The sequence below is a fragment of the Pholis gunnellus genome (genome assembly GCF_910591455.1).
Source record: "Pholis gunnellus genome assembly, chromosome: 17".
In the NCBI taxonomy this organism is placed as follows: Eukaryota; Metazoa; Chordata; class Actinopteri; order Perciformes; family Pholidae; genus Pholis; species Pholis gunnellus.
The window spans coordinates 9,479,931-9,507,810 of NC_136544.1; the positions used below are offsets into that span (position 1 = coordinate 9,479,931).

At 43.2% G+C, this 27,880-nt stretch overlaps 4 protein-coding genes across 12 annotated transcripts; 2 read left to right on the top strand and 2 right to left on the bottom strand.

Moving 5' to 3' along the window:
* The first annotated feature begins 250 nt into the window (after positions 1–250).
* asb16 (ankyrin repeat and SOCS box containing 16) lies at positions 251–3,717 on the top strand. 4 transcript variants are annotated; one of them, XM_079177672.1, is made up of 6 exons: positions 251–900; positions 1,098–1,365; positions 1,564–1,972; positions 2,101–2,184; positions 2,985–3,095; positions 3,183–3,717. In XM_079177672.1, exons 1-6 carry the CDS (start codon positions 561–563, stop codon positions 3,366–3,368), a joined length of 1,398 nt encoding a protein of 465 aa, XP_079033798.1. In that variant the 5' UTR covers positions 251–560; the 3' UTR covers positions 3,369–3,717. The 4 variants fall into 4 exon arrangements, with proteins under 4 accessions (XP_079033798.1, XP_079033799.1, XP_079033797.1 ...); XM_079177673.1 differs by having other exon boundaries at positions 251–405; positions 611–900; positions 2,985–3,717; XM_079177671.1 differs by having other exon boundaries at positions 2,985–3,717.
* A 701-nt stretch (positions 3,718–4,418) lies between these two features.
* On the top strand, positions 4,419–8,074 carry tmub2 (transmembrane and ubiquitin-like domain containing 2). Its single transcript, XM_079177448.1, has 3 exons — positions 4,419–4,496; positions 5,915–6,546; positions 6,853–8,074. The coding sequence occupies exons 2-3, from the start codon at positions 5,930–5,932 to the stop codon at positions 7,244–7,246; spliced, it is 1,011 nt and encodes a 336-aa protein (XP_079033574.1). The 5' UTR covers positions 4,419–4,496; positions 5,915–5,929; the 3' UTR covers positions 7,247–8,074.
* Positions 7,307–15,510, bottom strand: atxn7l3a (ataxin 7 like 3a). The gene is made up of 14 exons (XM_079177447.1): positions 15,354–15,510; positions 14,533–14,575; positions 14,304–14,403; positions 14,056–14,188; positions 13,788–13,959; positions 13,596–13,693; positions 13,462–13,484; positions 13,304–13,349; positions 12,888–12,925; positions 12,706–12,774; positions 12,576–12,619; positions 11,925–11,996; positions 10,938–11,074; positions 7,307–10,850 (listed from the first exon to the last, which is right to left on the bottom strand). Exons 3-14 carry the CDS (start codon positions 14,352–14,354, stop codon positions 10,570–10,572), a joined length of 1,164 nt encoding a protein of 387 aa, XP_079033573.1. The 5' UTR covers positions 14,355–14,403; positions 14,533–14,575; positions 15,354–15,510; the 3' UTR covers positions 7,307–10,569.
* A 1,834-nt stretch (positions 15,511–17,344) lies between these two features.
* On the bottom strand, positions 17,345–27,821 carry ubtf (upstream binding transcription factor). 6 transcript variants are annotated; one of them, XM_079176980.1, is made up of 21 exons: positions 26,747–27,821; positions 24,349–24,407; positions 23,926–24,098; positions 23,703–23,786; positions 23,447–23,602; positions 23,275–23,339; positions 23,041–23,167; positions 22,846–22,956; positions 22,604–22,737; positions 22,371–22,512; positions 22,240–22,281; positions 21,999–22,106; positions 21,690–21,845; positions 21,433–21,573; positions 21,096–21,206; positions 20,928–21,016; positions 20,640–20,829; positions 20,507–20,554; positions 20,345–20,398; positions 20,122–20,238; positions 17,345–20,024 (listed from the first exon to the last, which is right to left on the bottom strand). In XM_079176980.1, the coding sequence occupies exons 1-21, from the start codon at positions 27,070–27,072 to the stop codon at positions 19,917–19,919; spliced, it is 2,541 nt and encodes an 846-aa protein (XP_079033106.1). In that variant the 5' UTR covers positions 27,073–27,821; the 3' UTR covers positions 17,345–19,916. The 6 variants fall into 6 exon arrangements, with proteins under 6 accessions (XP_079033106.1, XP_079033107.1, XP_079033111.1 ...); XM_079176981.1 differs by having other exon boundaries at positions 17,345–20,021; positions 26,747–27,820; XM_079176985.1 differs by having other exon boundaries at positions 26,785–26,802.
* Positions 27,822–27,880: the final 59 nt, after the last annotated feature.

Below are 27,880 nucleotides of genomic sequence, written 5' to 3' on the forward strand. Positions count from 1 at the left end.
CTGTTAGCTGACTTAATTCACTGCAACTTGCACTGCAACAGGAAAAGACCTGGGACACATTTAGAAGGTTTAATCTGTGAAACTGTGACAAGTGGTGATACTTCTCTTGACATTTCTGGTTCTTTGGTGAGATGACTGTTTATAGTGGACATACATATCGGATCAATGCTGCCATCTGGTGGCCATCTGGGGTAATACACGTATCAGCTTGCATTCTGATCTATTAATAACTAGTGCTGGAGTTGTTTAAGTAACAAGCGTGTGACCGTGTCCACGGAGGAACGTTTGATTTTGAATTGTGATATTAAACATCACAGTGAAACTAGACTGGTTTAAATTAAGAAATGATTTACGGTACTTGACCTCTGCTTGGACCCCTGTGATCCACACTAGTTCCAGTGAAGGGTGAGTATAGAGTAGACATTTTCTCCGAGCAGTAACTGCCCAGTGCTTTGGCAAGACCCTGTTGCTTTACACCGTTCAACGTGTGGAGGAAGTGGCATAAAATGTATTAACACAACTTGTCGAGAGTCAACTCGCTGGCCTCACTTCAAGGTGACATGTCAAATGACACATTTCCGTTCACTTCCACCTCACTGCGCTCCCTGAGGCTGGAGCGGGAGCTTCAGGAGTGGGAGGATGCTCGGCGAGCGTGGGCTCATAGGAGAGCCATGACCAGGGACCCGCTGCCCCGGGCCCCCAGGCCTCCTCCTCAGCAGCAGCGGCGGCTCCAGGAGGTCCGGGCCCCTCCGCCCCAGGTCCGCTGCAGAGACGCGGCCGTCCACAACACCTTCGCGTGCGGGGACATGCGAGGAGTGTACGCGGTGCTGAAGGACCCTGGGATGGTCCACGCCCTGATGGAGACAGTGCAGGAGGAGATGGTGTGGGCCCCGGAGATGGGTACGAGCTTTAAGGCCTCTCGTGATCTCTCACTCACTCACTCACACACACACACACACACACACACACACACACACACACACACACACACACACACACACACACACACACACACACACACACACACACACACACACACACACACACACACACACACACACACACACTCCTGCGAGCTTTTTCCTATCTGTCAGCAGGCATGTGGACGCTGAGCTCCAAGGTGAAGCAGACTTCAGCACTACGCCTGGCCGCCGGCAGAGGACACGCGGGCTGTGTGGAGGAGCTGCTGTTTCGCGGGGCAGAGGTGAACGCCGACCCCGGAGGAAACACGGCCCTCCATGACGCCTGCGTGGGCGGCCACGCAGTCTGCGTCCAGCTGCTGCTTTCTCACGGAGCAGATCCCGAAGTGCTGGCCGCAGACGGCAGCGCTCCTCTTCACCTCTGCACCTCCGTCCAGTCACTCCAGTGAGTGATGGAGCAGCTGACAACTAACTAACCAATATATCTAGCATTGGGAAAACTGTATTTATGTGTTAATCTTCTTTAAAAATCCTAATTTTCAAAAGTAATTATCGTAATTGTAGTAATAAAACTCTTATTTGAAAACCTAATTTGTCTTTAAGTAATGTTTTTGCAGATGCAGATGTGCACCTTTTGTTCCAGGTGTGCAGAGTTGCTGATAGGCGCAGGTGTTGACGTCAGCGTGAGGTTGAGGGAGTCGAGGCTCACACCTCTGCACGTGGCTGCCCGGCGAGGCCTGGAGGAGCACGTGGAGCTCTTCCTCCGCCACGGAGCAGACGTGTTGGCCACTAATCAGGAGGGAGAGACCCCTCTGAACGCCGCATGCTCCGCCGCAGAGAGGCCCTCCGAGGCCGGCCGCTACTTGGGCGTGATTCAAAAGCTACTGGGTGCAGGAGCTGACCCCAGAACCGCGGGCAGGAAGCGGCACACCCCTCTGCACAACGCATGCGCGAACTGCAGCCCCCGGATCGTGGACGTCCTGCTGCAGCACGGCGCTAAGGCAGATGTTGCCAACTGTGCAGGATACACACCGATGGACTGTCTGATACAGGTAGCTCACGAGAGCTGGAGGGGGGTTAAGTGGTTGGAGTCATGTGACACAGCAAAGATGTGAAGTTTAGAATATGATTGTTTTAAGATCAGGCAGAGGGATTAACTCTTTTCTGCTTGTTCCTCGAGGTGGTTGAAGATTACCCTGGCCAGCAACCGGAAGCAATAGCGCGGTCACTTCTGAACCATGGAGCTAAGACTGTTTCACCAAAGGTTAAAAACAAGCACACTGAGAGAACGTGATACAGATCCTATAAAATAAGTTGTTTTCTAATGCACACCTGATCGACAGGTGAGTAAGTGGTACAAGAAATGATTGAATTCCTGCGTTGTGGGTGTTTTCCTGTTACATTAATCTGAACCCAACCAATAGGCTACCTCTGTTTATAGCCTAAACATAACATAAACTAAGCCCTAACATCAACCATGGAGAGGGAAACACTTGACACAAGACCTGCAGACTGTCAGCACTGAGTTCATAGATGTATTCTAGGGCATCAAATTCACAATGTGAAATAAACCACAGGCTGAAAGAACCAATCAAAAGAAGAGCTGAATTAAACCACTGAGACAATTACCTCACCAATAATTGATAAAACCATTTGCCAAAATCTGTAGAATACAAATGACAATAGAAGAGGAGAACAAATTGCAACCAAATCAAATATGCTGTTATGTTAGTGCTGTAATTACCAAGAAATGTTCAAACGGGGAAAGAGGAGGCAGACGATCAAACAATACACAGTGCAGGCCTTAATTTAAAAATCATTTAAAAGTGTTTCAAAGATGGACAACGGAATCCAATGGAAATGTGAAGCAAAATTGTCAAATATTGCACCAAATGTCAGGTTATCGCAAGTGAAAACTTCCAAGTGAAGAGTCAAATATTACAGAACGTCTGACCAATATATTAATGCAATGATAATGTATGTAGGAAATACTGTAATTCTGTAAATATCAGGTCAGAAAGAATAGGGCTAACCCCTAAAATCCATCCTTTCATCTGCCTCCAGATGTTGAAGCAGTGCGTCCTCTCTCCTGCCACTCTGGAGGTGCTGCTGAACTCGTACACATCCCTCCCTGCCTGCGAGTGGATGGACTCTCTGTCCGCTGAGGTGTACGAGGTGAGCAGTGTTTATGGGTCACGTCTCCTCCTCTTGTTTACCATCCAGTGCTCGATAGTGTTTCCGTTTGTCCCCTCGGTGCCTCAGGAGCGCCGGTCTTTCTTCGACTTGGTGCGTCAGCGGAGCGCTCAGCCTCGCTCTCTGCAGCATCTCTGCCGATGTGCTGTGCGCCTGCGCCTCCGAGGTCGTTGTTTCCCAGCGGTCCGTGAACTGGACATTCCCGGCTCCATGAGGGATTACCTCCTGCTGAGTAACGACGGGACTCTCCTGTGACACCACACTGTGCGACACCTGCAACTCTTTGAAACTAGATTTATTTGAGAACACGACGACCTGTTCCTGTTAACTATTACTTGTTTTTCTGTAAGAAAATATAAATGAATACAACTTTAGCTCCTGTTTGATTATGATTGATTTACTTTTAATTGATTCATACTGTTTTGAGTTGGTTGGTGTTGTTTTAACTCTAATTTCAGCCACAAAGTGCTGAAATAAGAACTTTATGAAATTACTGCATGAGAAATATGCATTACTATTACTGCTATGAATACAACTATTGCTACTAAAATCAACAGTGGTAGTAATATTAGTGTTGTAATATGCATATGTTATTTATGAAGAGATCAGTGAAATTAAATATATGCTACTTTACTTAAATGTAAAGGGAAATATTGTACCTTTTGCTGTACTGTATTTATTTCATAGTAATGGTTATTTGTTACATAACAGATTAAGATTTGAAATACAAAAACACATTTTATAATAGACAAAAGTACTCGCCTTTTTTGTCACTGTCATATCATTAGATTATTATTATGCATATTAATGTAAAACCAATCATTTAGTTTTTAGTTTCAGATTTTGTTTGAGGTGGAGCAAATTGTTTTCCTCATTTCTCTATTAATTGATTGTTTGGTTCAGCAAATAGTGGGAAATGGCATCACAATTACCCAGTGACCAGTGACACCATCACAATGTTTGTTATGTCCGACCAATACCACAAAATCATCAAAAAGTATCAAAACTAATGTTAAAAACCAAAGCTGTCTAAACAAAGTAGAAGTATAAAGTGGCATGAAAAGAAAAGACTCAAGTACAAGTAATTTAAATGTGTTGTAGTACAGTACTGAAGTACAGAAGTACATATAAATGTGAATATGTCACCAAATCGTCCGCATCGTGAACAGTCCTACCACACTATTATTATTACATTATATGTACAGTTATTGTATGAGCGAGAGGAGCAACAGGCGCGTGACCCGTCTCCAAAACAAGCGCTCCGCGCTGCCCGTTGATGACGTCACGCCGTCTCTGTGTGTTTATTATGTGGCTTTTCAGGAGCAGCTGCTAACTAGCATTGAGCCTCGTCTTCAAACATGCTCTGATTTACTCCGCTGGCAGGTAAGATCGTTTGGTACCAACGCAGCAAAAGACGCACAGCTCGTTCACGCGACATCTGCATCCGAGTTACAAAACTATTGCACAAAAACTAAACCGAGCGGCGACAGGCGAAGGTCGTTTTCTTTTAGAAGCTAGCAAGGTAGGCTAGCTTGCGAGCTAACTTAGCTCGCTGACTAGCAACTCAAACTAGAGCATAACAAGTTAGCAGCACAGGAGATTAGGTGACATAACGCCACGTTGTTTCGGATAAATGTCGAATGTAACGACCGACTTGGCGCAAGGAGTCCCCGCTGACACGTCTGTGAACAGCTGGGTGTTTGGACATTTCTCCACAGCTCCACGAACAGCTGTTGACCAGCCTCTCATATCTTAAATAACGCCAAGTCCTTCAACTCATGGAAATACCTCATTAAAGGATTATACACCTGACAGCAACCCTGCTTGTGATCAAGTCATGTATATGTATGTACTGAGTTATAAAGTACTGGGTTTATTTGGTGTTCTTAATGTCAAGAACCCAGATTACTGGGCGTTTTGTTTGAAGGAGCTTTGTTTGTTTTTGAGATTATAATAGTTTAATTTGTAATCAGTTATGTGTATTTTTTTTTCAAAACAACTAGACTGTTCTCCTGTCATCATGTAGGCGTATGGATGACATCTTATATCTTCTGGCATATATATATGTATATATATATATACATATATATATATATATATATATATATATATATATATAATGCAATGATTAAACTGACAATGAATCCCCAGACTGTGAATCCCTACTATTTTTATAATATATTAACAAATACTTATCCTTCCCTAATCCCTAGTAATTGTATTCATCTCACATGTTGTGATAAATATGTTGTTGGGTGGATAAAATAGGTCACTTTCTTTTTTTACTGTATTTATTGCATTTCATAGATGCATTTAAAATATATTGGCAGATAACATAATTAACTGAGAACCTGTTTATAGAAACAAATGGGGGAACGTCTGTTTTTTTGGCAAATCAAGGTACCGTGTTACACTTTGGATGCAAAAGTCCTAAAAATATACAATATTACCATAAAACAATTCTACTCATTGATAAACAGTATTTGCCACAGAGTGGTTAAATACAACGAGAGTCACAGTATAATTATTACTTCCAATCTACTGGGTTGTTAGGTTTTTGTTAAATACACGTCTTTATATGAGAAAATAACTAATGTTTATAGAGGTAATTATAAACTAAACCAGATTATATTCCCATTAAATAAATTGTTGATATTCCCATCATATAACAGAGTCTTATGTGTTGGATCAGATTTGGGAAACCATCAACATTGTGTTTAATTTAGCTTATATGTGGTGCTTAGTTGCCACATTGTTGTTTCGGGCTATGTAAGTAAACGTGGGTTGTGTCCTTTCTTCAGGTTTGGAGGACAGAGATGGCAGTGTGTGCACTGACCATGCTGGATGGGATGGAGGCGGAGGTAACGGCAGCGGGTGGTGTGTTGCTCCTGGTCCTGGCTCTGGTCTTCGCTTGGCTCTCGACGCACGTGGCCGACCGGGGAGACCACATCCTGGGCACCATCCTCACCGTGGGGGCTCACGCCTCTCTGATCGGACTGGGAGGCCACGAGAGCTACAGCGGCGGGTCTCCCAACGCCGACAACCCGGAACAGCAGACCCCCCCGCCTTCCCAGGAGAACAAGCCGGACGACGGCGAGCCGGGGACTGAGAGGGGAGAGGGGGAGGGGACCGGGGAGGCAGCTGAGGGTGTTAGGACTGACCTCCTGCTGGACATACAGAGCAAACAACCACAGTCTGGAAGGCTGCATACTTCAGACGACGAGGAGGACGAGGATGATGAGGAGGAGGATGAGGAGGAGGAACTAGAGGAGGAAGACAAAAAGATTATAAAGCATATCCCTGTGTTGTCCAGCATCATCTCCCCCACCACCACCAACACTGCCACTTCCATCTCTGTCCGTCTGAAGTATTTAAATGACACGGAGGAGGTAGCGGTTGTAGAAGCACAGGACACAGTGGGAGTGCTGAAAAGGTAAAACAACCCCAAACATCCACCTGAAGACTTCAAGCACAGATTGTTAAAGGAGAGTTTGATGATGAGCTAGATACCACATTCATGTCTGTGTGCTACGTGCTTAGCTTAGCTTAGCATAAGGACTGGAAACAGGGGGGGAAAGCTAGCCTGGCATTGCTAATTAACACATGACGTCTAAGTGTAAAAACGACACCCTGTGGTTTTACGAGAGGTCATGTGTGGGACTGTTTCTTGGCCTTTAGCCTTGTCGTCCATCAATATGCGGTTTACCGACTCTTCTTTCTCACCTCTCTTGTTCTCCAGTAAATACTTCTCAGGTCGGGAGCATCAAATAAAACTCATCTACCAGGGCCAGTTGCTGCAGGATCCCAAGAAGACTCTCCTCTCCCTCAAGATCTCACACAACAGCGTGATCCACTGCCACATCTCCCAGGCCCTGCACGAGACCACACCGGAGGAAGGGCCTCAGTCCGGGGCCGGCGCGGGAGTCGGGTCCGGGGTCTCCGGAGGATTCCGGGCCGCCGGCGTGGCCATCAGCACCAGCAGCCTGGTGGTGCCCGTGTTTGTGGTGATACTGGCCGTGGTGTGGTACTTCCGCATCAACTACAGGCAGTTCTTCACGGCCCCTGCGACCATCTCCCTCGTGGGAGTCACTGTGTTCTTCAGCTTTCTGATATTTGGGATGCACAGCCGCTGAAGAGGCAGAGAGAGAGGGCACACACACACACACACACACTTACAGCTGAATGTTGTGAGGTAAAATAAAAAAAAACAACCGCAGCCGCGGGCGCCGCCTGGACGGACTAATCAGAACGGGGCTCGGTGCAGACGCCACAGCCGATTGGCTGTGAGAGAGCGGCTGGGTGGGCCCGTCCGTGCATGTACCAAGATAAAACACCAAGCTGAGTGCTTGTACAGTTTATGTTGAGTTAATAACAATCCGCAGTGAGTAAAGTTCAGCTGAAATTGAACGACACTTTAGCTCCTCTCCAAACCCGTCTCAGCGGTTCACACCATGTTCAAACACTCGGCTTCATCTCGTCGGCTCTTTTATCGTTGAAAAAGATTCCTGTTTTCTCGTCCGTCTTTGTTTTTTTTTTAGGCCACTGTTTGTGTTACAAAAAAAAAAAAAGAAGTGTAATTAACTTTATAGATGCCAGAATCTGAAATATTTTGGAACCACTCACTTGTTGTGTTGTGTGTTTTAAGGACCATTATTTTGTGTTATACGAATGAGTCAAGCTCCGTGTAAGCAAATGTGGACTGTACAGCTGCCAATAGTTTTGTTGCTCAAAAACTGTTGCTGTGTAGAAATAGGCTAATTTAAATAATCACTAGACAATGAAAATAGACAATTTGAGAATATATTGTAAATACATTGTGTATTTTCTGTAAATAAAATGATAGAATGAATCAGATGAACCTGCATCTGGCACTTAAAAGATTTGGAGGGGGGGGGGGGGCGTTAAAACCCTCCTGATTATGCTGGACTGCTCCGGCTTCAGCGATGTCTCCAATTAAAGCATTTCAAACCAAACCTGCTCCGGTGTCTGTGTGTAGTCTAAAGAAGTGAGCCTCTCGGTAGGGTTTCTGTTTATTTATATGCAAACACCAGTATGAATTGCAAGTGAAGGAAAAAAAAAAAGAATTGCATGATGATAATTTACAACAGTCATTCACACGTGCACAGGTTTGTGCTTGTGCAGGAACGAAATATGGGGAAGTCACAACATCGCGTTCTTGGTTATTGCACTCGTACCGCACACAAATACACAAAAGAGCCACAAGAGAACGTCGGCTGTTAGCTTCATCCATGAAAAGTGGTTGAAGAATCTAAGTCACACACCTACCAAAGTATCTCAACAACAGTTTATTTATCATTAGTGCACGTCACAAGACTGTACTGGAAAAGATTTAAAAGGGCACGGTCAAAGTCACCACAGAAACAGATGTGGAAGTTCACTGTACTGGAAAATAAATCAGGATTTTGACAGATTGTCACGTTCAGTGAGAGAAGCAACTGATTGCGCTTGACTTTAGGGACTGTACACAAACTATTTGGGTGGGGAAGGAGGTTGAACCTTTATGTTTCCTTGGCCATTATTATTTTCTTTGAACCCTCCCCTTGACACCCTTCCCCCAATACCTAGACATAAAATATTAAAACACAAAAACAAAGCAAATATTCAAGCTCTTCTCTCAGCCACCAAATGGGTGGAAAACGGGCTTATTAGTCCTGCTAACCAATTAAAGTCGATGCCTTGATACAGCGTGACCCGCCTCCTTTTCTTAAATCTTCTTCCCCTTCATCATTTTCATACAGTCCCTAAGTTTCACAGCGATGATGTCCTGATGTATTAAAACAAAATACGTCATTCTAGTACTCAACTCTACAATAATATCTCAAACTGTAAAGTATTTAGGTTTGAAAAGAAGAAGAAAAAAAAAGCGTCACTCAAGACATCAAGGATTAGTGACGTCTAAAGCATGTAAATGCATCTCACCACCTTTACATAAGACAATATTTAGGCTTACAGACGTATCACTCATGATCATGAACGATGAGCAGATCGGCAGCACTGATCTACTTCATGGGATCTACAAGCAGAAAGTAAGTGAATATACACAAGTGTTGTACCGAGGAAAGAAAGTTATGTTGGTTTCGTGATTACGTTTCCATCTCACGCGTCATAAATACATGTACTGTACATGTGCCCCAAGCCCACTGGCTCATCAAATATCAAAATCTGCATTTACACACAATTAATATGCACACACCACTCTATAGGCAGTGACAAGTAAAAACTTAAATAGATTGTTGTCAACAAAAGAAGTGAAATATCTTAAATGGCACACGTACTTTCACGAGAATGTCACATTCTAGGATGCATAGTTTTATGAAAATATAACTGATCACACACACACACACACACACACACCAAAAAAATTGACATTCACACTGAATGAAAGTCAGCACACACACACACACACACAAACTGTGCAATACAATGCTAGAATTACAAAGCCACTGATGTTTCCTCCTGTCTACGTGTGTCAAGTGTTGAATTAAAAGCAGTTGAAACAATGGCGCCTGAAGGTTTCAGAGAGCCAAAGTTAAGACTTTTCATGCTTTGAGGAAAATGTTTTGGGGGCCAACATAAAAAACGTTTCTGACTGACTACAGCTAATAAAAGGTCTTACACTTTAAATTAGTTAAAGAAAAAGAGGACATCAGGAAATAAATGTTTGGGGACATTTTGTACAAAAATCCAGAGAAGTGGACAACTAAAGACAGGAAAACCCTGTCAGTGTGCACAACGGCAAGGCCCCGAAATCAGGAAAGCTAAATGGAGTGCAGCCCTTAATCATATTAATTACACCTGCGGTTTCCATGTCAAAACGCCCCCCCACTAGAAAATAAAATGAATGATATTCCTATTATATTGTGCACCTCCATTGTAATTTGTAGGTTTGAAAAGCCCAAAGTGCACGGACCCCCCTGTGGCTGCTTGGTCCAAATGAAGGAAGATGTAATGCTACAGCATACAATGATATTCTATCCAACAGTTTGTGGGAGGTCCTAATGGTTTCAACACGACTACTCCTCTGCGCACAAAGTTTGGTTTTGGAAGATCTTGGCTGCCCTGCACTGAGCCCTGACCTCAACCCCCTTTGAGATGAACTGAAACTGTAAAGTTCAAGTGTCCACATACCTTTGGGCCATACAGTGGAACATCTTAAATTCAAATACCTGCCTGGACAACATGAAGGCATATATGGTGACTTTACCAGCATGAAGACAAGCTTCCCGATTCACAGCTGGAGGCCTTCCATTCATTTAGAAACTAGGTCTGCTTTACGATGGAATATTCCCAACAAGCCATATTTTTTTTTTAAACATTGTGTTCATACTAGAGAAGGGGTTCATTACATTTTAAATGTACATCGAGTTTCATCCCATCCTGTCCAGGCCGGTAACTGGAGGTATGAATGGAGGAGCTTAACAGAGCAGGGCTCATGCTAGTTTAAGTCATCATAGATACTGGTGATAGAAGGTGCTGAGAGTTTGGGCCTCTTTTTTTTGGTCGATAAGCTGATGTTACTCTGAGAGCTGCTGCTGCCTCCAGACAGACTTCCTCCAATTCCTCCAATTCCTCCAATTCCTCCTATTCCTCCTATTCCTCCTATTCCTCCTATTCCTCCTATTCCTCCGATTCCTCCTATTCCTCCTCCTCCACTGTTCAAACCGAGAGACGTTGTCTTCTTTTTCTTGGGCCTCCTGGAATCGGAATGGTTGGTGCCTGTGAAAGGGACAGGAAATGTATCAATCAACTGTGCATGTTTTTACCAAAACCCCTTTCAGGATAATGCACGTGTTACTTCCTTACTGGCTTTGGATGAGGCTGAGTCAGTGGGTGAAATATCAGGGGAGTCTTCCCACTGCAGGCGGCTCATCAGGGTCTGTCCATCTGGAATGTCAAAGCTGTTGCTCTCCACCACAGCGCCTGCATCAGGCAGGGACGGCCTGTTTCATGGAAACCACACAGAGGTACTGACTGGTTAGACTGGTGAGGGAAAACTCAGATTGATCCTTAAAAATCTCTAGATATTTATAATATTACTGCTACACTTAATGTAGTCAAGAATTAGTTCAAATAACAGTAAGTTATCGTTTTGTCTTCTCTCCTCTTGGCTTACAAATTAATTGTTTAATTGATCTATAAGTATTATTATTGGTGAGTTTAATTTTGTTTTCGGCAAGGTTGTATGAAATGTCTTACATCTCAAATTCTGCGTCTATCACGGCTTGTTTTTGAGTGAATTTTTCGAATGAAAGTGTTTTTTTACGATGCCTTGCACTGGTGTGTAGACAGGGAGTCAGCCAATAGAGGGTTGTATTCATTCGATCACACAATACAGCAGAGGTTACTGCAATCTTGACAATCTGTCAATGCAAAAAAACATGCAGTTTCTTTATTGTGATAAATGATGAGACTCGTCTTAAACGGACCGTTTTCAAAAGCTTGAAATATGATGTGGGGTTTGTCATTGAAAGCTACGTGCACGGCTGCAGGTTCCACCACAGAGTTTGGTGAATCATGCGTCACATGCTGATTGACACAGGTGCTCCTCCACTTGAAACCTAATACAGGCCAGGACAAAAAAAAACTGGTGGTAATGTATGACCTTTTTTTTTTTTTTTAAATGAGAAAAGGGTTAATCAGCTGCCGCTTCTGTTCCCTGCAGAAAAGGCTCCGTTGTACCAGAGTGATCACAACACTGACCAGCAGCGGCGTTGTGCTCGTATCTCGATCCCAAAACATCCACCTGCACCACGAGGGTCACAACACTCATCCAAACACAAGTACACTCACGCGGACGGCCCCAGGAGGAACACCCTGACGGCCCGCCTCTGTTCGTCCGTGTGCTGGGGACATCGCTGAGACCTGGTGGTACACAGAGTGGCATTAATCACCCCCTGACACAGCTTCATGCATCACTCTGCCTGCACACATACAGCCACAGGGGGGAGGGAGGACACAACCAGCGACCGGGCAGAGCAGCATTGAGGTGTTAACGGTTTAATGTGAGAGGTTGGTCACTGACAGGCTCCTCTGTGGTCTATTTAAAAAAAATAATTATCTTGATCTAGATCATTTTGGGGAAGAAAAACAAATCAACCAACTTGTGTACCTCTGAGCTGGTCCCAACGTCAATAAACATTTTCAGAAATACACAAATTGAACTGACCTCACGTGCAACCGTGACTTTCAGTCTCTACGTGATTTAGTTTTGGAGACAAAGTTTCACAGCGGGGCCAGACATGAAGACATAAAGGGACATGAAGACGCTGACCTGAGAACTTGTATTAAATGTCTGGGCGACACCGACGTTAGGCCGGGCGTCACCGTACCTCGAACGCTCCTGCATTATCCCAGATATCAGCACTGCAACAGCAGTTAACCGTTTTCCCAGATTGGACACGTTTCAACACTAGTTTATCTAGTGGAGTACACGGTAATTACCTGGTACACATCTTCTTGGTGTGCTCAGAGATCACCCCACATTGCTGTAGAAACAAACACAACTTCAATAATCAACATCTGTCCAGTCAAACGCAACGCTCGCTTGGGTGCATTCACGTCGGCTACGCACCGTTGTTAAAAGGGATCTGACTTCATCGGGGCCTAAAGTTTCATAACTGATGCCAGTATTGTAATTGTACTGAAACGAAAGACAGACAAAGAACCATTATCAACACTTTGCACTGATATACGATACAAGATGGAAGAACTTTGAGGTGTTTCAGGCAACATGAGCGAAGGAAGACTCGTCACCTTGTAAGGCTCCGAACTGACGCTGCCCCCGAGTTCACCTGGGAAAAAAAAATTAAAAATAAGCGTTGATCCTCTTTATTTCTACAAAATGCACCATTAGAATAACATCAGAACTGGACTTCAAGTCACAATCAAGTTACATATTAGGAAACTAGCATGCAGCTAATCAGATATTATTTGATCCTCCATCGTAAACAGAAAGAGCTCGATCTGTAAAACCACACATTCTTCTTTTTACATTTTAGGTTTATGTCTAACTATTCCTTTAACTCAACAGCATTTTCATAATATGGATGCCAACCAATAATCAGATAAATTGTTTAATATATATGTATAATCATTTACACCACATTCAGAAAGGTGCATGGACCAAAACTTCACCAATCCACAAGAAGCTAAAAACCAGATAGACTCACCATTTTTATGTTTTAGAGACTTGGATCTTCTCGGGGAATTCTGATTCTGCACAAAGAAAACCATTCATATTAGATTAACCTCATGATTATACACAATGAAATGTGTACAACATGTACTCTAATACCGTCTGCAGAAGAGGAAACAAATGCAAAAGTACCTTATCTGACTTTCTCTTCTTGGCTGCAACATGGAAATAAGAAGTTTGTATATATTATGTGAAAGCAACATGAGGTGTCTCTTAATTTTTCTCTCAGCACAGTGAACATTAAACCATTTTTTTGAAAAGCTCACCCTTTTTTTCTGCCCCATACGACCAGTCGTTGTCGTTGAGGTCATCATTGTCCTCCTGATCGCTCTCTGATTTGCTCATGTTATTATTGGTGGCTAGCCTGTTAAAAGGTCAACAACAACATTCAAACAATGTGATCCTTCCCATTCTGTAGCAATACAACACTCCGTCCTGAAGGACTATGACCGACTGACCTGCGGTTGGCGATGCGGCTGCTGTTGCGGCCCATGCCGAGACATTTCTCCAAGTGTGGGGCGAAGCGAGAAGCTGCTATCAATCTCTTGCAGTTCGGGCACTCACACTCCTTGTTTTTCCACTGATTGTACACCTGGCCAAATATGTCCACACCTGGCTGATCCACAATTTCTGGAGGAGTAATAAAAGGCACATATTGTACGGAAACACAAGAAGAAGAAGAAGAGAAATGGGCCAGTAGAAACTCAAAGACGTGGTGGCACTGACCGAACTCTTTCATGCTCTCTTGGTCCGTTTCGTCCAAGAAGAACGAGCCCTGTTTCACAGCACGGTGAACCTCAAAGCACAGGCCCAAACAGGCATCTTCCACCAGCTCAGAGTAGATGTCATGGACCAAGGCCTACAACATGATCATTTAAAATTCAAACTAGATACCACATTAAAAAAAAACTGATGAAAGACATAACATCAGTCTGTGGGTGAGAGATTTATTTACACGTTATATCTTCACTCACCTCCAGCCTGGTGTTGTCTGGGCCTGACAGGGGCATATCCTCCATTTTCATTTGAAAATCTGTACGGGAAGTCTTGATAGCAAGGTAATGAGATGCTGACCTGAGGACCAAAAACAAGCTTACAATCACGAGACGGTGAGGTGAACGTTTAAAGAGAGAGAAAGAGAGACGATTCCAATCTGTCATCAAGGGTCCAGTTTAGGAATGAAAGTGATACTAAAAGACTTACTTTTGAAAGAGGTGTCGATACTCGCTGCAGATTTGTCTTCATTCTGTTGAAGAGAGAACAATATATAAATGATGAGATAAGGTAAGATCAGCCTTTATTGAAGCCCAGAGGGAAATATCCATCATTGCAGCACAAGGCCAGAAATAAGTACAGATAAAAAACAAAAAATTAGAAACTATACAACATTAGTAAAGTTCACAGCAGCAGAATATAGCTAGAATATGAGACTAATACTGTTTATAGCATGATACTTAGTGTTTGTCTGTATTAATAAAGAATTATAATAGAAACGTTAAGTAGTGTATCAAGTAACAAAACTGTATTATATATATATTAACAAAGTATAGTATAGCACTGTATATATGGGGTGGAATACAGGATGGAGCACAAAGTGACATTCAGTAATACAGTAAAATACAGCACAGAAATATAGAATATAATATAGTGTATAGTAAATGGTATGCTATTCTATACGTCGCAGGAAAAGTATGTTTTTCAATGAATACAGCGCAAATGTAACTGAGGTAAGATGCGTCTTTATTTACACTTTAAACATGTTAAACATTACACACCGACCGAAACAACCTCGCCAACGGCTAGTTAACGTTCGTAGTAAAATAAAGACAACGTGACGTTGAACGCGGGTCAGTTTCAGAGCAGCTGAGAGCAAAATAAACGTCCACTAACGTGACTTTTAGCTGTTAAGTCTTTGCTGGCTCGGTTAGCTGGTTTGAGGCGCAGGAAACGCTCCTCGGATACAATGTAACGATAGTGACGTTATCCAATTTCACCCCAAAAAAAAACAAAATGCTTCCGCTTACCTTGTCATGCCGAACACTCAGCCTGAACCAGGCGGTTTCTGTGAGGTGAGCAGCATCACCGTGAGTCCGTGTCAGAAACACGTTAATAAGAAGCTGCAGACATCTCTTCTATGAGGGGAAACCTGTTAATAAGGCTTGTTGTCGCAGGTTGAATTAACGCTGCACGTCCGCTGGACACCGAGGAGGCCAACAGTGAAGTACCGGAGAAACAAAACAACGCACTTCCTGTTTTAACTTTCACAATAAAGGCCTTGCCTCCGAGGTCGAGCTGTCAAATGTTGAGCAAAATCACTACTCGTATATTTTAATTAAATTAAATTAAATACCACGATGTAGAGTTACTATGTTATAAGTAAAAGGTCTTAAATTCAAGATTTGGCTTAAGTGAAAAGTATTATAGCTAAAGGTTTGGCGAAAGTAACATTAAATGGAAGCACAAAGTAAACAAACCTTAAAATTGCACTTAAGCACAGTACTTGCAGTTAAGTAACTTTCACCACGGATCATTATCAGTGTTGTTTTCCCCATCTAGCTATATTTAGCCAAGATTAGCTAGGAGATGTGACACAGCTAAGACCCTCTCGATTTTATTTTGAAGGTACAATACAAAAGGCTTCCGGTGTCACTGACAGCTCGGGGACGCGTACCATCGACTTAAGACGTTAATAAATGAACGAGATTGTCGCTCGTTATCTGTGATCATTTAGTTGTGCCTGAACGGTTGAATGAGGTCATCTGTAACACCAGAGATGGGCAAAAATACAAAATACCCCCAAATAAATGTATTACAACAAAATACAAAATACTGGTGCCAGAAAATGTAACAAAATACATGTATTTTGTATTTAAAATATAGGAAATACTTTTTTCTGGATTTTCTGTTTTCTCACAATTTGGTATAGCAGAGCATTCAGGTTTGGGCTATATAATGTACACAAAGCTCTGGTGAACCCCACAAAAAGGAAGAACAGTCACAGAATGTCAGTGTAACTAAGCAAAGCTATTGAAAGACAACAACTTGATTGATTATGTATATATATATTTTTATCAATGGGACTTAGCCCATAAACTTTGGCTTTGTATCAACAAGAACATTTTCATCACATATGACATACAAGCTCCCAATCTCCCTCTTCCTATAGCTAGCTACTCGACTGATAAGTTAACTTGCTAAACACTGGCTATGCACTAGCCTAGCCAGCATGCTAGCGTCATTAGCATGTTAGCATCGATCGCTAGCTTGATATTATAACCATCACCATGTATATACACACACAATAGGCTATGTAGCCAGACCCAGACATAAATTATACATCAACCTAGTTGACATCTGTCACACTCAGATAAAATATTTAACTTGACAGACAATCCGTTGAACGTGAAGATCTGAAGACTGAACTCGTGAACTGTTTTTTGATTCGTGGAGAAAGTATTTTGAGTATTTTAAATACAAAATGACTCCACTCTAAAGTATTTTGTTACAAATTTCGTTAGATTTTTAATCGGCCCTATCAAATACAAATGACAAAATACTCAAAAGTAATTGAAATACGTATTTCAAATACAAGTAATAGAAATACTGCCCATCTCTGTGTAACCAATATGCACTTAAGTCTGTGCACATCACAGACCTCTATTTGGTAGTTTGCAACACAATAAAGGTGCTTTATCTTACAATCTTGGGTATATGTAGTGTAGTAATACTGAAAATGTTCTTAAAAATTTACCGTGGTCTATAAACATTCAAAACAGAAAAGCTGCAGAAATGAACATTTCAAAAGTGATTTCTTGCTTGAAAAATGACTTTGATCTAGTTGTTTCAGATTCATTTTTCTTTTGATCGACTAATTAATGAATCATCTGATTGTTCCAGCTCCAAAGCACACCTTCATCATGCATTATGAGTTCCCTTCATTGGGAGCCTCACAGCTAAAGACGTCCTCACTGCTTGTACGAGGTTAAAACAGAGCACAGACATCTTAACTGTTAAAGATCATTTTATTTGCCCAAATACTTGAACTACAAGGACATAAGAACACCCTCAGCTATAGAAAACACCAAATTGTCAAATGATCAGCAGTACAAACTTGTAAAGCTTTGCAGTCTTAGATATCTCTATAAACCAACATACGGGAGAGAAGAAACAACTAAAAACAGGTGAATTAAACCAAAACCTCTCCCCTGTGAGTGAAAAACTCACTGGCCTCAGAAGTCACAGATGAGGGTTCGCCAAATTAAAGCACTAACGAAACGATAAGCACTCGATACAAAAACAGTATTTACAGGAAAAATTACAACAGTTTTTAACCCTAATTCCCCCGGCAACTCGGCTCCCCAAATCCCTTTACAAACTCCCATTTATCAATATCAGCATCACCTTTCTTACTCTCTCCCCGAAATATTTAAATAGTCCACGCTGGTTTTTGTTTCAGACAGGGATGAGACTCGTAATGGTCTAAATCAGTCCATTACTAACAGATTACTGCTAGTTGCCACGCATCTGTTTGTGGACCCACGATGACACGTCATGGAAGTTGTGTCGTTAGTCGGTTTTCAACCAACGATACGGAAACTTACTAAAGACTTTTGGGGGGAGGGGGGGAGGTAAAGATTTAACAATATATCTACATTCATGTATTGGTATGACGTCCCCACACAGGACCAGACATGCACGCTGCAGTCACATCATGGTATGCAACAGAACAGTAAAAACAGCACACAGTAAAGCAAAGAAACAAACACTCACACCCTCATATATACACAGTTCGGAGCATGCATGCACACAAACTCACGCAGAGGGACAGATTTACATTAAGTGCACACGTTTTTTGGGATGAAGCATTAGACTAAAACCCAAAATGGATTACAGTCAATACCATTAGAAATTAAACACAAAAAAAGGAAATGATGAAAACCATTCAGTTCGACATCCACAAAATGATTCCAGATGGATCAGAAGTCAACTGTTCACAGTTAAAAACTAACCTAATGACAAATAAACTGTAAACAAAACGGTTCAGAGAACTGTACGACGCATTCTTTAAAAACAGATTGAGCGCTACGTGTGGAAAACGAGTGAAATCCCGTCAATGACAAACCGCTCTGGTCGCACAATAAACACCGTCTATGGTCCATTACTGCCAGAACCGTTTCAGACTAATGGATTAATCAGACCTTTCAATGACAGACGCATGGTGACGGATCCTACAGCGCCTATAAAAAGTATTACACCGTTTGTTTTACATGTCTGGAACACAATGGATGCAATCAGGTGATTTTGACCTTCATCAACAAAACAAATCTTCACAAACTGATCTAAATCAGGTCCTATAATGTAAAACTAAAAAGATTGATCGCAAAGGTGGTGTAGACAAATGTTTTTAATAAATTGATTGAGATCACTTATGTGATATTAAGTGGGACTCCTGCATCTGCAGAGTACTGTACTGTCATTCATAAAACATAAAAAATGATCTGCTTAGAGCAGGCTGTGTCAGTGCAAGAAGCACATTCGTCCACATGGTTGTAACTGCTGCCAAAGATGCATTTACTGAACGTTTAGGAGGGTGAACACTTCTGTAATCAAGCCGGTTCTTTTTAAACTTGCACTTCATTTAGATACATCTGTAGAGATTGATTTGTTCCGTCAGCTTGTCGGTATCTTACTGAAAGTTAGAGGAGATCGACCGGTCTGCTACAGCTTTCAACACCTCGGCTGGTCTCCCCTCACTTCTCACCCTAAACTTTGCGGCGCAAAGACAAGTTTTTGCCAATGAGTTTCAAAGCCCATCCACTTTAGTTCGATGTCGTAAAACAATAAAACATGAAAAAGTCCAAGAGGGGGGTGAATACTTTATATAGGCACGGTCACCTTTTAAATGAGAACATGGGTAAGTAACAGCAACAAAAAGACATTCATAATGGCTTGATTTTTTTCCTGAAAAAATACCACCTCTTTAAGAACCAAATGATAAAATCTACATCAGAAAATTTAGAATAGAGAACGCAAACCAAACATTTTTTAAAGGAAACATTCTGAAGAGTGCAATTTTTCAGTATCCTGCACCCCCCCCCCCCCCCCCCTGTCGATCCCGTACTATGTTCTTTGGCTCTATGAAGCCTGTTCACAACTCATGCCACCTGTCTTCAACTAATCACCAGAATAATAAAACTAAACACTGGCAGATAATGAACTTACCCTCAACATTAAAACCCTAACCTTAAACCATTGAACCTGTGAGTCAAGATTGAAACCAGCGGCAGAAAAGTTCACGACATCACCAAACCAGTGGGATGCTGTTTTTGGCATAACGTCAGCCGGCCCGTAATGTGAGAGGACCGTCTCGCACCGGGGGAGGGAAGGAAACTGATTTTGGACATAAGGGCAGCGTCCCTCCATGAGTAGACCGCCAACTGCAGCGACATGAAGTGTGACGTGAATGAGGCGATGCGGGGGCTCCCTCTGGTGGTGAGAGGAGAGCGGGGTTGGCACAGTGGCAGAGCTCCCTCGACTCTTGGCTCAGCTCAGCGCTGCTCAGTTCGTCACGAAGACGTCGGCCCGGTTCAGTCCGAATCAGAATCCGACGACCCCTGGGAATTCGATTCACTGCTGCTGTCCTCCGACTTGTTCTCCTTGTCCTCCGCCTCGTCGTCATCGTCGTCCTCCTCCTTCTTTTAACAATCAACAATGAAAAATACATATATTTGTTTAGCACTGTCGACTTCCACTTCTTGTCGCTAGCTCCGCGCACTGAAAGACAAAACTCACGTCGTCGTCGTCATCATCGTCGTCGTCGCTGGACGAATCTGCCTCAGAGGAAGCCTTCTCCCGCTCCTCGTCTTCTTCGTCGTCGTCGTCATCATCCTCCTCCTCTTCCTCCGTGTCCTGAGGGAAGAGAGGTTTTTTTTTTTAGGTAAAGCCGACAACATCAACACATGACACCACTACAGCTGATTTATGAGACAAGAATAAGGAGAGAGTCTGCGCTTACAGATTTCTTGGCCTTTGCCTTGGGGCCTCCTGGTTTCGCTGTAGTTCTTCTTTTCTGAAACATCAACAAGGTAAAACATTTCAAACACCCCAACGTCAGAGATAAGAAAACATAAAACACGACAGAGCTGCAGAACAATTTGCACTGAAATAACTGACTTACCTGTGAATTATATTCTTTGTAGGTGTTTCTCTCTTGTGAAGACAAACTCTGTGGAGGAATGACAGCGTATGTAAGTCCAGTGCCCAACATGTCTTGAGACCCCCCCCCCCCCCTTCAAATAACCACTTCTTACAGCGAGCCACTGCTCCAGCAGGCCTTTGTACTGCCTCTGCTTCTCCTCAGCGATCTTCTTGTAGCGGTCCTTCTCCTTCAGCGTCAACCTCTGCCAGCGGCTGCCGATTTCAGTCATGCGCTCTTTCATCGGGAGGTGATTCAGCTCACCGTTGGACAGCATCTCCTGAGAGAACTTCTGATATCCGTTTCTAGACGAGTCAAAAAGCAAGCAGACAACCACAATGCTAAGTTTTTAAGAACACACACACACCAGGCAGCACAGACAGGATGGACGTGACAGACTTACGATGGAGGTTTCTTGGGTTCACCCTCAAACTTCATCTTCTTCCCTGAGGCAATGGTAGCTGCAGGTGAGCGCATCTCACACAGGTCTCTCTGTGGAGGAGACAGTTGTTAGCTCTCACTGTTAGACAGATGTTGTGGAGCCCTCCTGGACATTGAAAGGGGTACTTACCTCGTATCTTTTCTGGTCCTCGGCTGCCTTTTTGATCCACACGATTTTCTCTTTTTTCTCCATGGTGCTCCAGGTTGCTTCCATGGCTTTCTGCGCCTTCGGTCGGTCACTCTGCAAAAACACAGGTTCACACTGAACGCACTTGTGGAGAGTATTTTATGGGCATTTTCCAGCAGTGTTATACAGCTGCAGTTCATTACTTAAAGCAGTGTGACTGTCATTATCATCAGGAGGATAATGTAAAATAATGAAAGTTAAAGAAAAGTGAATAAAGATATATTGTTAGGGGTCTAGAACTGGACACCCTATTATCTAGGGCACTAGGAGTGATGCATACCTTAAATCTGGCCAGGTAGTCTCCTATGACGCTCTGCTGCCAGATGTCCTGAGCAGTCTTGGGAGGGTCCGGCAGGCGACTGCGATCCTCCTTCTTCTCCGACTCTGCCTTCAGAATCGATTCCATGCGTTTAAACTTCTCCTAAAAACGGCCAAGACAACAAGATCAGTCGAACATTAGAAGACAATGAAAACATATCGGTATGATTTGCATCCTGTGATCCACTCAATTGTTCCAACGTTTCTTTATTACATTACCTTCTTCTTTTCGGGCAGCTCATTCCACATGCGAGCCAGGAGTCGTGTGAGCTCGCTGTCAGAAAGGTCCGACCGCTCCTGCTGCAGTTTGGGACGCCTTTCCTCAGAGAAGATGAACATGGCTGAAATCGGCCTTTTAGGTTTCTCTGGATTGGCCTACAGGTCAAAAAGAAAGAATATCAGAAAGCACACTCCAACTACATCTAATTAATTATTCAAATATCAATGCAATACTAATATTTTACTGTTTAATAGTACGAAGAATCAAACATTTAGGGGATGCGACTTGAGCTTAGCAAAAATGATTACCTTCGCTCTAGAGGCCTTCTTTCTGGCGGCAGGACTGTTGGCTCCGCCCCTCTTAAAACCTAATTTATCCTCAGATAAAACCCGGTGTTGCTCCTCCTCTGACAAGCTCTACAGATCCATAGAGCAGAGACAATACACATGAGAAGCTCTTGCAGCAAAACGTATAGCACATGAATAATGACATTGACGGCTGCAACAAGAACACATGATGTTGGAAGTAGAAACCAAAAATTAGACTTACGCTGAGAAATCTGTTCATGTCAATTTCGAAATCCTTCTTCCTCTAAAAAAACAAATTGACATTTTTAGACACATTTTAAGTTTTCCATTTAAAAAGAAATAATTATCCAACTTGATGAAATCTGGACTCACCTGTTCACAGCGTTTCTGGTAGGCGTCCTTCTCGCCCTGTTTCAGCAGCTTCCACCGCTGGCTACACATCACCATACGCTCTGTGCTCGGTACGTCCTTCATGCTCGACATCAACTCCGCACAAAACATCGAGTAACCGTTTCTGAGAGCACATAGGACATCATGTTCAAATAAGTCACTCACAGGGCAGCGGCGCACGCAGATGTGTCGGTGCGTTTGCAGCGGTGACTCACGGAGGTGGTTTGTCGGGTCGGCCGTCAGATTTGTCTTTCAGGTGCCTCTCGGCCTTGGTCAGGGTGGACTTGACGATATCCTCCTGGGTCATGTTTAACTCCGGGTGCTGCTGGATGTACTCCCGCATCGTCCCCTGGAATATTACAAACACAGTTAACACCGAAGACGTCACTGCACTCTATACTTCTACCACGACAGCCCTTGCACCTCAGCAACATATTACACACCACGGTAGTCTCACCTGGTACAGTTTCTGCTGCTCCAGAGACTTGGCGATCCATTTCAGTCTCTTCTTGTCAGACAGCTGCGTCCACTGTTTGCCGAGACTGTCCTTAATGTCTTTGGTGGTCGCCTGGTGTCAAACGCGGACAGTTAACACCCATCACATCACGCAATTGTGCCTTTTGTATTTTGTGTTGTAAATGTCTGGACTTACATCCGGGCGTGTCTTCAGGACAGCCTTCTTTTCGTGGTTGTACCACAGCTGTTGGGGTGTTCTGGGCTTCTCTGGTACATTTGAACCTTTCTTGGTCATGCTCTCCATCAGGTCCGGGTGCAGTTCTCTTCATTTACACAACAGTTAAGCACAATTATCATCTGTAAATATGCTGCAGGTGCCGCCCAGGGCTAATAAGACGTAATTATAATTAATTGTAACATGTAATCTTACCTGAACTTCATCATGCTGTGCACAAATGTTTCTTTGTCTCGTAAGAAGTCCTCTACATACTTTTTCTGCACACATGAAAAGAAAGAAAACAAAGACATTTCTGTTAGAAATGAATGAGATCTGAAAGAGAATCAAATGTATTTTAGCTGCACCTAAGAAGCCTTTAACCGACCTTCTTCTTTTCAGGCAGCTCCCGGTACTTCTTGGAGAGGATTTTAGTGAGGTCTAGGTTGCTCATCTCTGGGTGCAACTTTGCATATTTGGCCCTCTTCTCCATGAAGAATCGGAAGTACGGAGTCAAGGGCTTCTTGGGGAAATCTGGGTGTTTCTGCATATCATGGGGAAAATAGTTGAAGTGAAAAGTCGAAATAGATATAGTCATAACTGCTTCATGTTCGTTAGTTGAGTAACATGCATGTTTAACTCACCTTTATCTTTTTGCCCTTGTAAGGGTTCTTGATGTAGTCTTGGGCATCAAATATCAGTTCTGTCAGAGTCCGAAATTTACGAATCTGTGGTCAGAAAAACATCAAAAATTAAAACTCAAGACACAAAATTGGGCATCGAACAGACAAAAACGGACTGTCGCACAATCCATACAAATACTACACCACTCCAACAGCCTCAAAATAGAAACTTAAACCGACTCACCTCTTTCGAGACCTCCGCCCACTTCAGCTTACACATCTCTGCTGTGAAGGAATTAAAGGCCACCTTCTGCCAGTCGAGGTGGGATTCTGATGTTTTGTATTTAGTCAGGTCTTTCTGAGGCAGGGCCAGTTTCATGCACTCAAGCAGTTTCAAGAGGTCCTCCTGCGCCCACACTGTGATTACACAAGAAACAACCGAAAGGGCACAAAAATGATAAATCTGCTAATCTGTCTAAATACCAACACTAGCTATAACATCCTCTTGTTTGTATCAATGATGTCCAATTGGGCTATCCTATTCATGTAATTAAAGTGATCTGTAAAGTATATTAATATAGGCTTATTATACACAGTTTTTTATAATAGCAGATGTCATTGTGAAAGTGTAAAGAATATTTTTTTTCCATACATGTCGACATCCCACCTTTGTCTTGGGCGGCTGCCTCCATTTCCCCATTCATTTCTGTTTGTACTGTATTGGATCTACAAAAAGCAACAACAAAAAAAATCAAGTTATACAACACATTAACTCAAACAGAGCAACAACAAAAAATGTTGCATACCATGTAGGTTAATAGGTGTGTCTGTTGGACTACTACTTCTCCTACAACCACAATGTAGTGTTTAAATCACAAAAATGGTGTTAAGTTAATATGTGTGTATCATAAATAAGTGATTTGTCTGTGGCATAAAAAAGTAAAACTGTGAGTGGTGGAATTTAAATGTGGCTCGGCATAATGGTTTATGTTCATTACACCGCCCCTTAAACGTTTACGCTGCATGGTGAGACATAGGCTATCGCTTGTGACGGCTTCAAATCTCAAATAACACTGCGGAGGGCTTCAACTAGCACAACTAGCTGCGGCAACACGAGACTCCCTCCGTCGAGCAGATTTTTGCCAGTCAGAATCTAACGTATTAGTCCTCTCCTTTAGCCCACAACCTAAAGTATCGTGAACACACGGGAGAGCGACCATTTTATCGCCCAGTCCGCTCGGTAATGGAGGCTTTTCTGTCGGAGGAGCAGAGGTTGGGGAGGATCCACGGAAGGAGGAAGCGAATGGACGTGGACGGACAGGCAGCTGTAGGCGACCAGCTGACCACGGGACTGGAGGATCTGCTTTCGGTCTCCGAGAAGAGGGGGAATGGTGGCTTGGAAGCACTGCAGCCAAATGCGCCACTCGGCAGAGGCGCCTCATCACCGATGGACGCGGATCTAGCTCCGCCATGCAACCCTATAATCTTCCCTTCAAATGTTTACTCAGACTTTGAGCGAGGAAATCTATATAATTTTCGCTTACAGTTAATAAAATAAACGTTTGTAGAGTATTGACAGACCGATTAATTAAGTTTTGGGGCGTTCAACCTTGGGATTTTAGAAGAAACCCAGTGCATTCTTCAGCGAGGCGTATCCGAGCTGTGATCCAATGATGGCGGCTGCTCGTTGTTCGTCGTGTCCTTGATGGCTCACCGTGGTGTCCACGGCCTAGCTACACGAAAACAACCGATACCACCACAACTAAAGAGCCGTTATAACGGACATCTGGAGCCGCTTTATCATAGGTTTCTTAGAATTTCATGAAATTTAAAAAAAATATGGATGATAATAAAACTGGGTTTTGGGGTATTACGACCAAGGGCAACGTGGTACGCTAAATGAAGCTTAAATTTAACATTTAGAGCCATACATTTTTTAAATATGTTGGCATACTACAAAACGTTAAGATTGTCTGCATTTACGAGTATCTCAGTTTCCTTGGGGGCAAACCTGGATCAAATGTTACCGTTCACAACAAATAATTTAAAACAGTTAACGGTTATAATTTTACTTACCGATACACGTTAAAATTATTTAAGACTAAACCGTGTTTTGTAAACATTTTTTTTAAAGAAATTATGTGCGAGATAAATGTCACGGTGGTGGGTTGGAAGGACTTGCGGAGGCGCAGGAAGAAAGAAGAACATGGAAAATATTTTTAACGGTCAACCGTTACAGGCTGCCTCGAGCGTGCTTAGCGAAAGAGTTCTACGGTCGTTGTTTCGGCTCCATTAATACGCGGTTGAACCGTAACATAACCTACATTGTTAGCTATAAGCTTAAAGGAAACCCGTTAACGTCCGAGGCTGAGTAGCTTCACTGGCGCGACGAAAAGCTCCAGGTCCGCCATGCTTCAGCTAGGCTCTACAAGGAAACCTACCGTGACAAGGTCCAATGGCGCACTGCAAACACAGAAAAATACGGAGCTTAAAGCTAATGCCAGGGCGTCGCAGGCTCCCTTACCTCGATCCTAAAGCGTTTAAGCGAGAACAAGAAGGCGGGTTCTCCGAGCTCGGTCGTCGGAGGGTTCTGGGTTAGTCGGTGAGAGAGAGAGGGGGAGAGAGAGGGCGAGTCTCTGCACGGTGAGATATTAAACCGAGATCCCTGATGGCTAACCGAGAGAGGCGGCTGGCTGTTCCGCCAACAGCCGCATGGAGGTCTCGGCGCGGAAACCACCGTTAATTCCCCCACGCAAATACCCCGGTTACAGCACAAAATAGTCGAGTTTCGATTACAGGAACTGGCATAAGGGTATCGCTTCGTGTAATTTTGAGTAAATACCACATTTACCTCCAGGTCTTACACACAGTTTCTTCCCGGCTGTAGAGGACAATAAATTCGGCTATGGCCGACGTGGTCTGTACCCTGCTACGGCGGTCGGTTTGTTTCGCTACTACAAAGAGGCTACCGACCGAGGCGCTTTATAAGTAAACAAAAGCAAACATTAAAATGTATATTTTGGCGGGTGAAGGCGCGTATTGTAGTTTGTTTATCATTCACTTACACGGCAGCTGGAACCGAGCGGCTGTTTTGTTGGCGTACCTGTCTCTCGGCGTCGTTGTGGAGGAAGAAGGGGAGGGTTGAACGACAGCCAGCTCTGATCCGTCGGTCCCGGGCTCCAGTCCCCGCAGAGATGGTCCTTCCCCCCCGCCTCCATCTCACTCGCCGTCTCCCTCCACTCAACGCGCAGCAGCAGCAGCTCCTCTCTCTCTCTCCATCCAACCATTTCGTTACGCGGAGACATCCATTTTTTTCCCGACCTTGCACCGCTTGTTTCTTAACCCAACCGAGAGAGGTTTGTTTCTCCCTCCCGCACGTTAGAGCGACCATTTCTGATCTTCAGCCGAAGTTTGCAGCCCGAATATTTTACCACGGAAGTTTCATGAAATCCCAAATTGTGCCAATAGTTATCTTATTCAGTGCTACCAGCTCATCTCACATGCCCCATTGATAATAATATAAATAACATAAAAAAATATATATTTTCAAAAGTTTATAATTTCCACTTTTCAACGTCAGATTTCCACTTTAAATATAACTATCTACTAGGTCTTCAAAGTAGCCTCCGTGTATTTTCACATTGCTCTACGATTCCTCAACTAGAGGCTGTTTGACAGCTTCATTTTGGCCCAACATGTTGTTTCTTTTCAACTCCACCTTGTGTGTTTGTGGGCGGAACCCCCGGCTGTCCAATCCAGGCAGTGCGATGCAGGGAAAACAAATGACTTTCAGGCTCTCGGCCTTGTTAAACTGTGCTGCGTTCCCTTGCTATCGGAATTGTTTGCATCCTCTCGCAAAGCGCATGCAGCATACAGGTGGAAGCTGATTTAGAAGTTTATATGAAGTGTTCAAATAATATAACATAATTGTAGTAAGTAATAATATGAACATACATTGGGAAGTAGATCTATACCAAAGTTTATTGTTGAAGTGTATTTTTCATTTCATTCCATATTTTTATAATAAATAAAGTCCCTTTTCCAAAGTCTGTACATCTGATTGTTTCTCAATTACTTTTTTTATATTTCATAATGTTATGGTGGCGGCTCAATCAATAAAAGCGGCAGTCAGTCACAATATGTTTGTCTTGACAGTTTAAGACTTTATGAAAGGATATAGTGATAAATAAAAACTATTC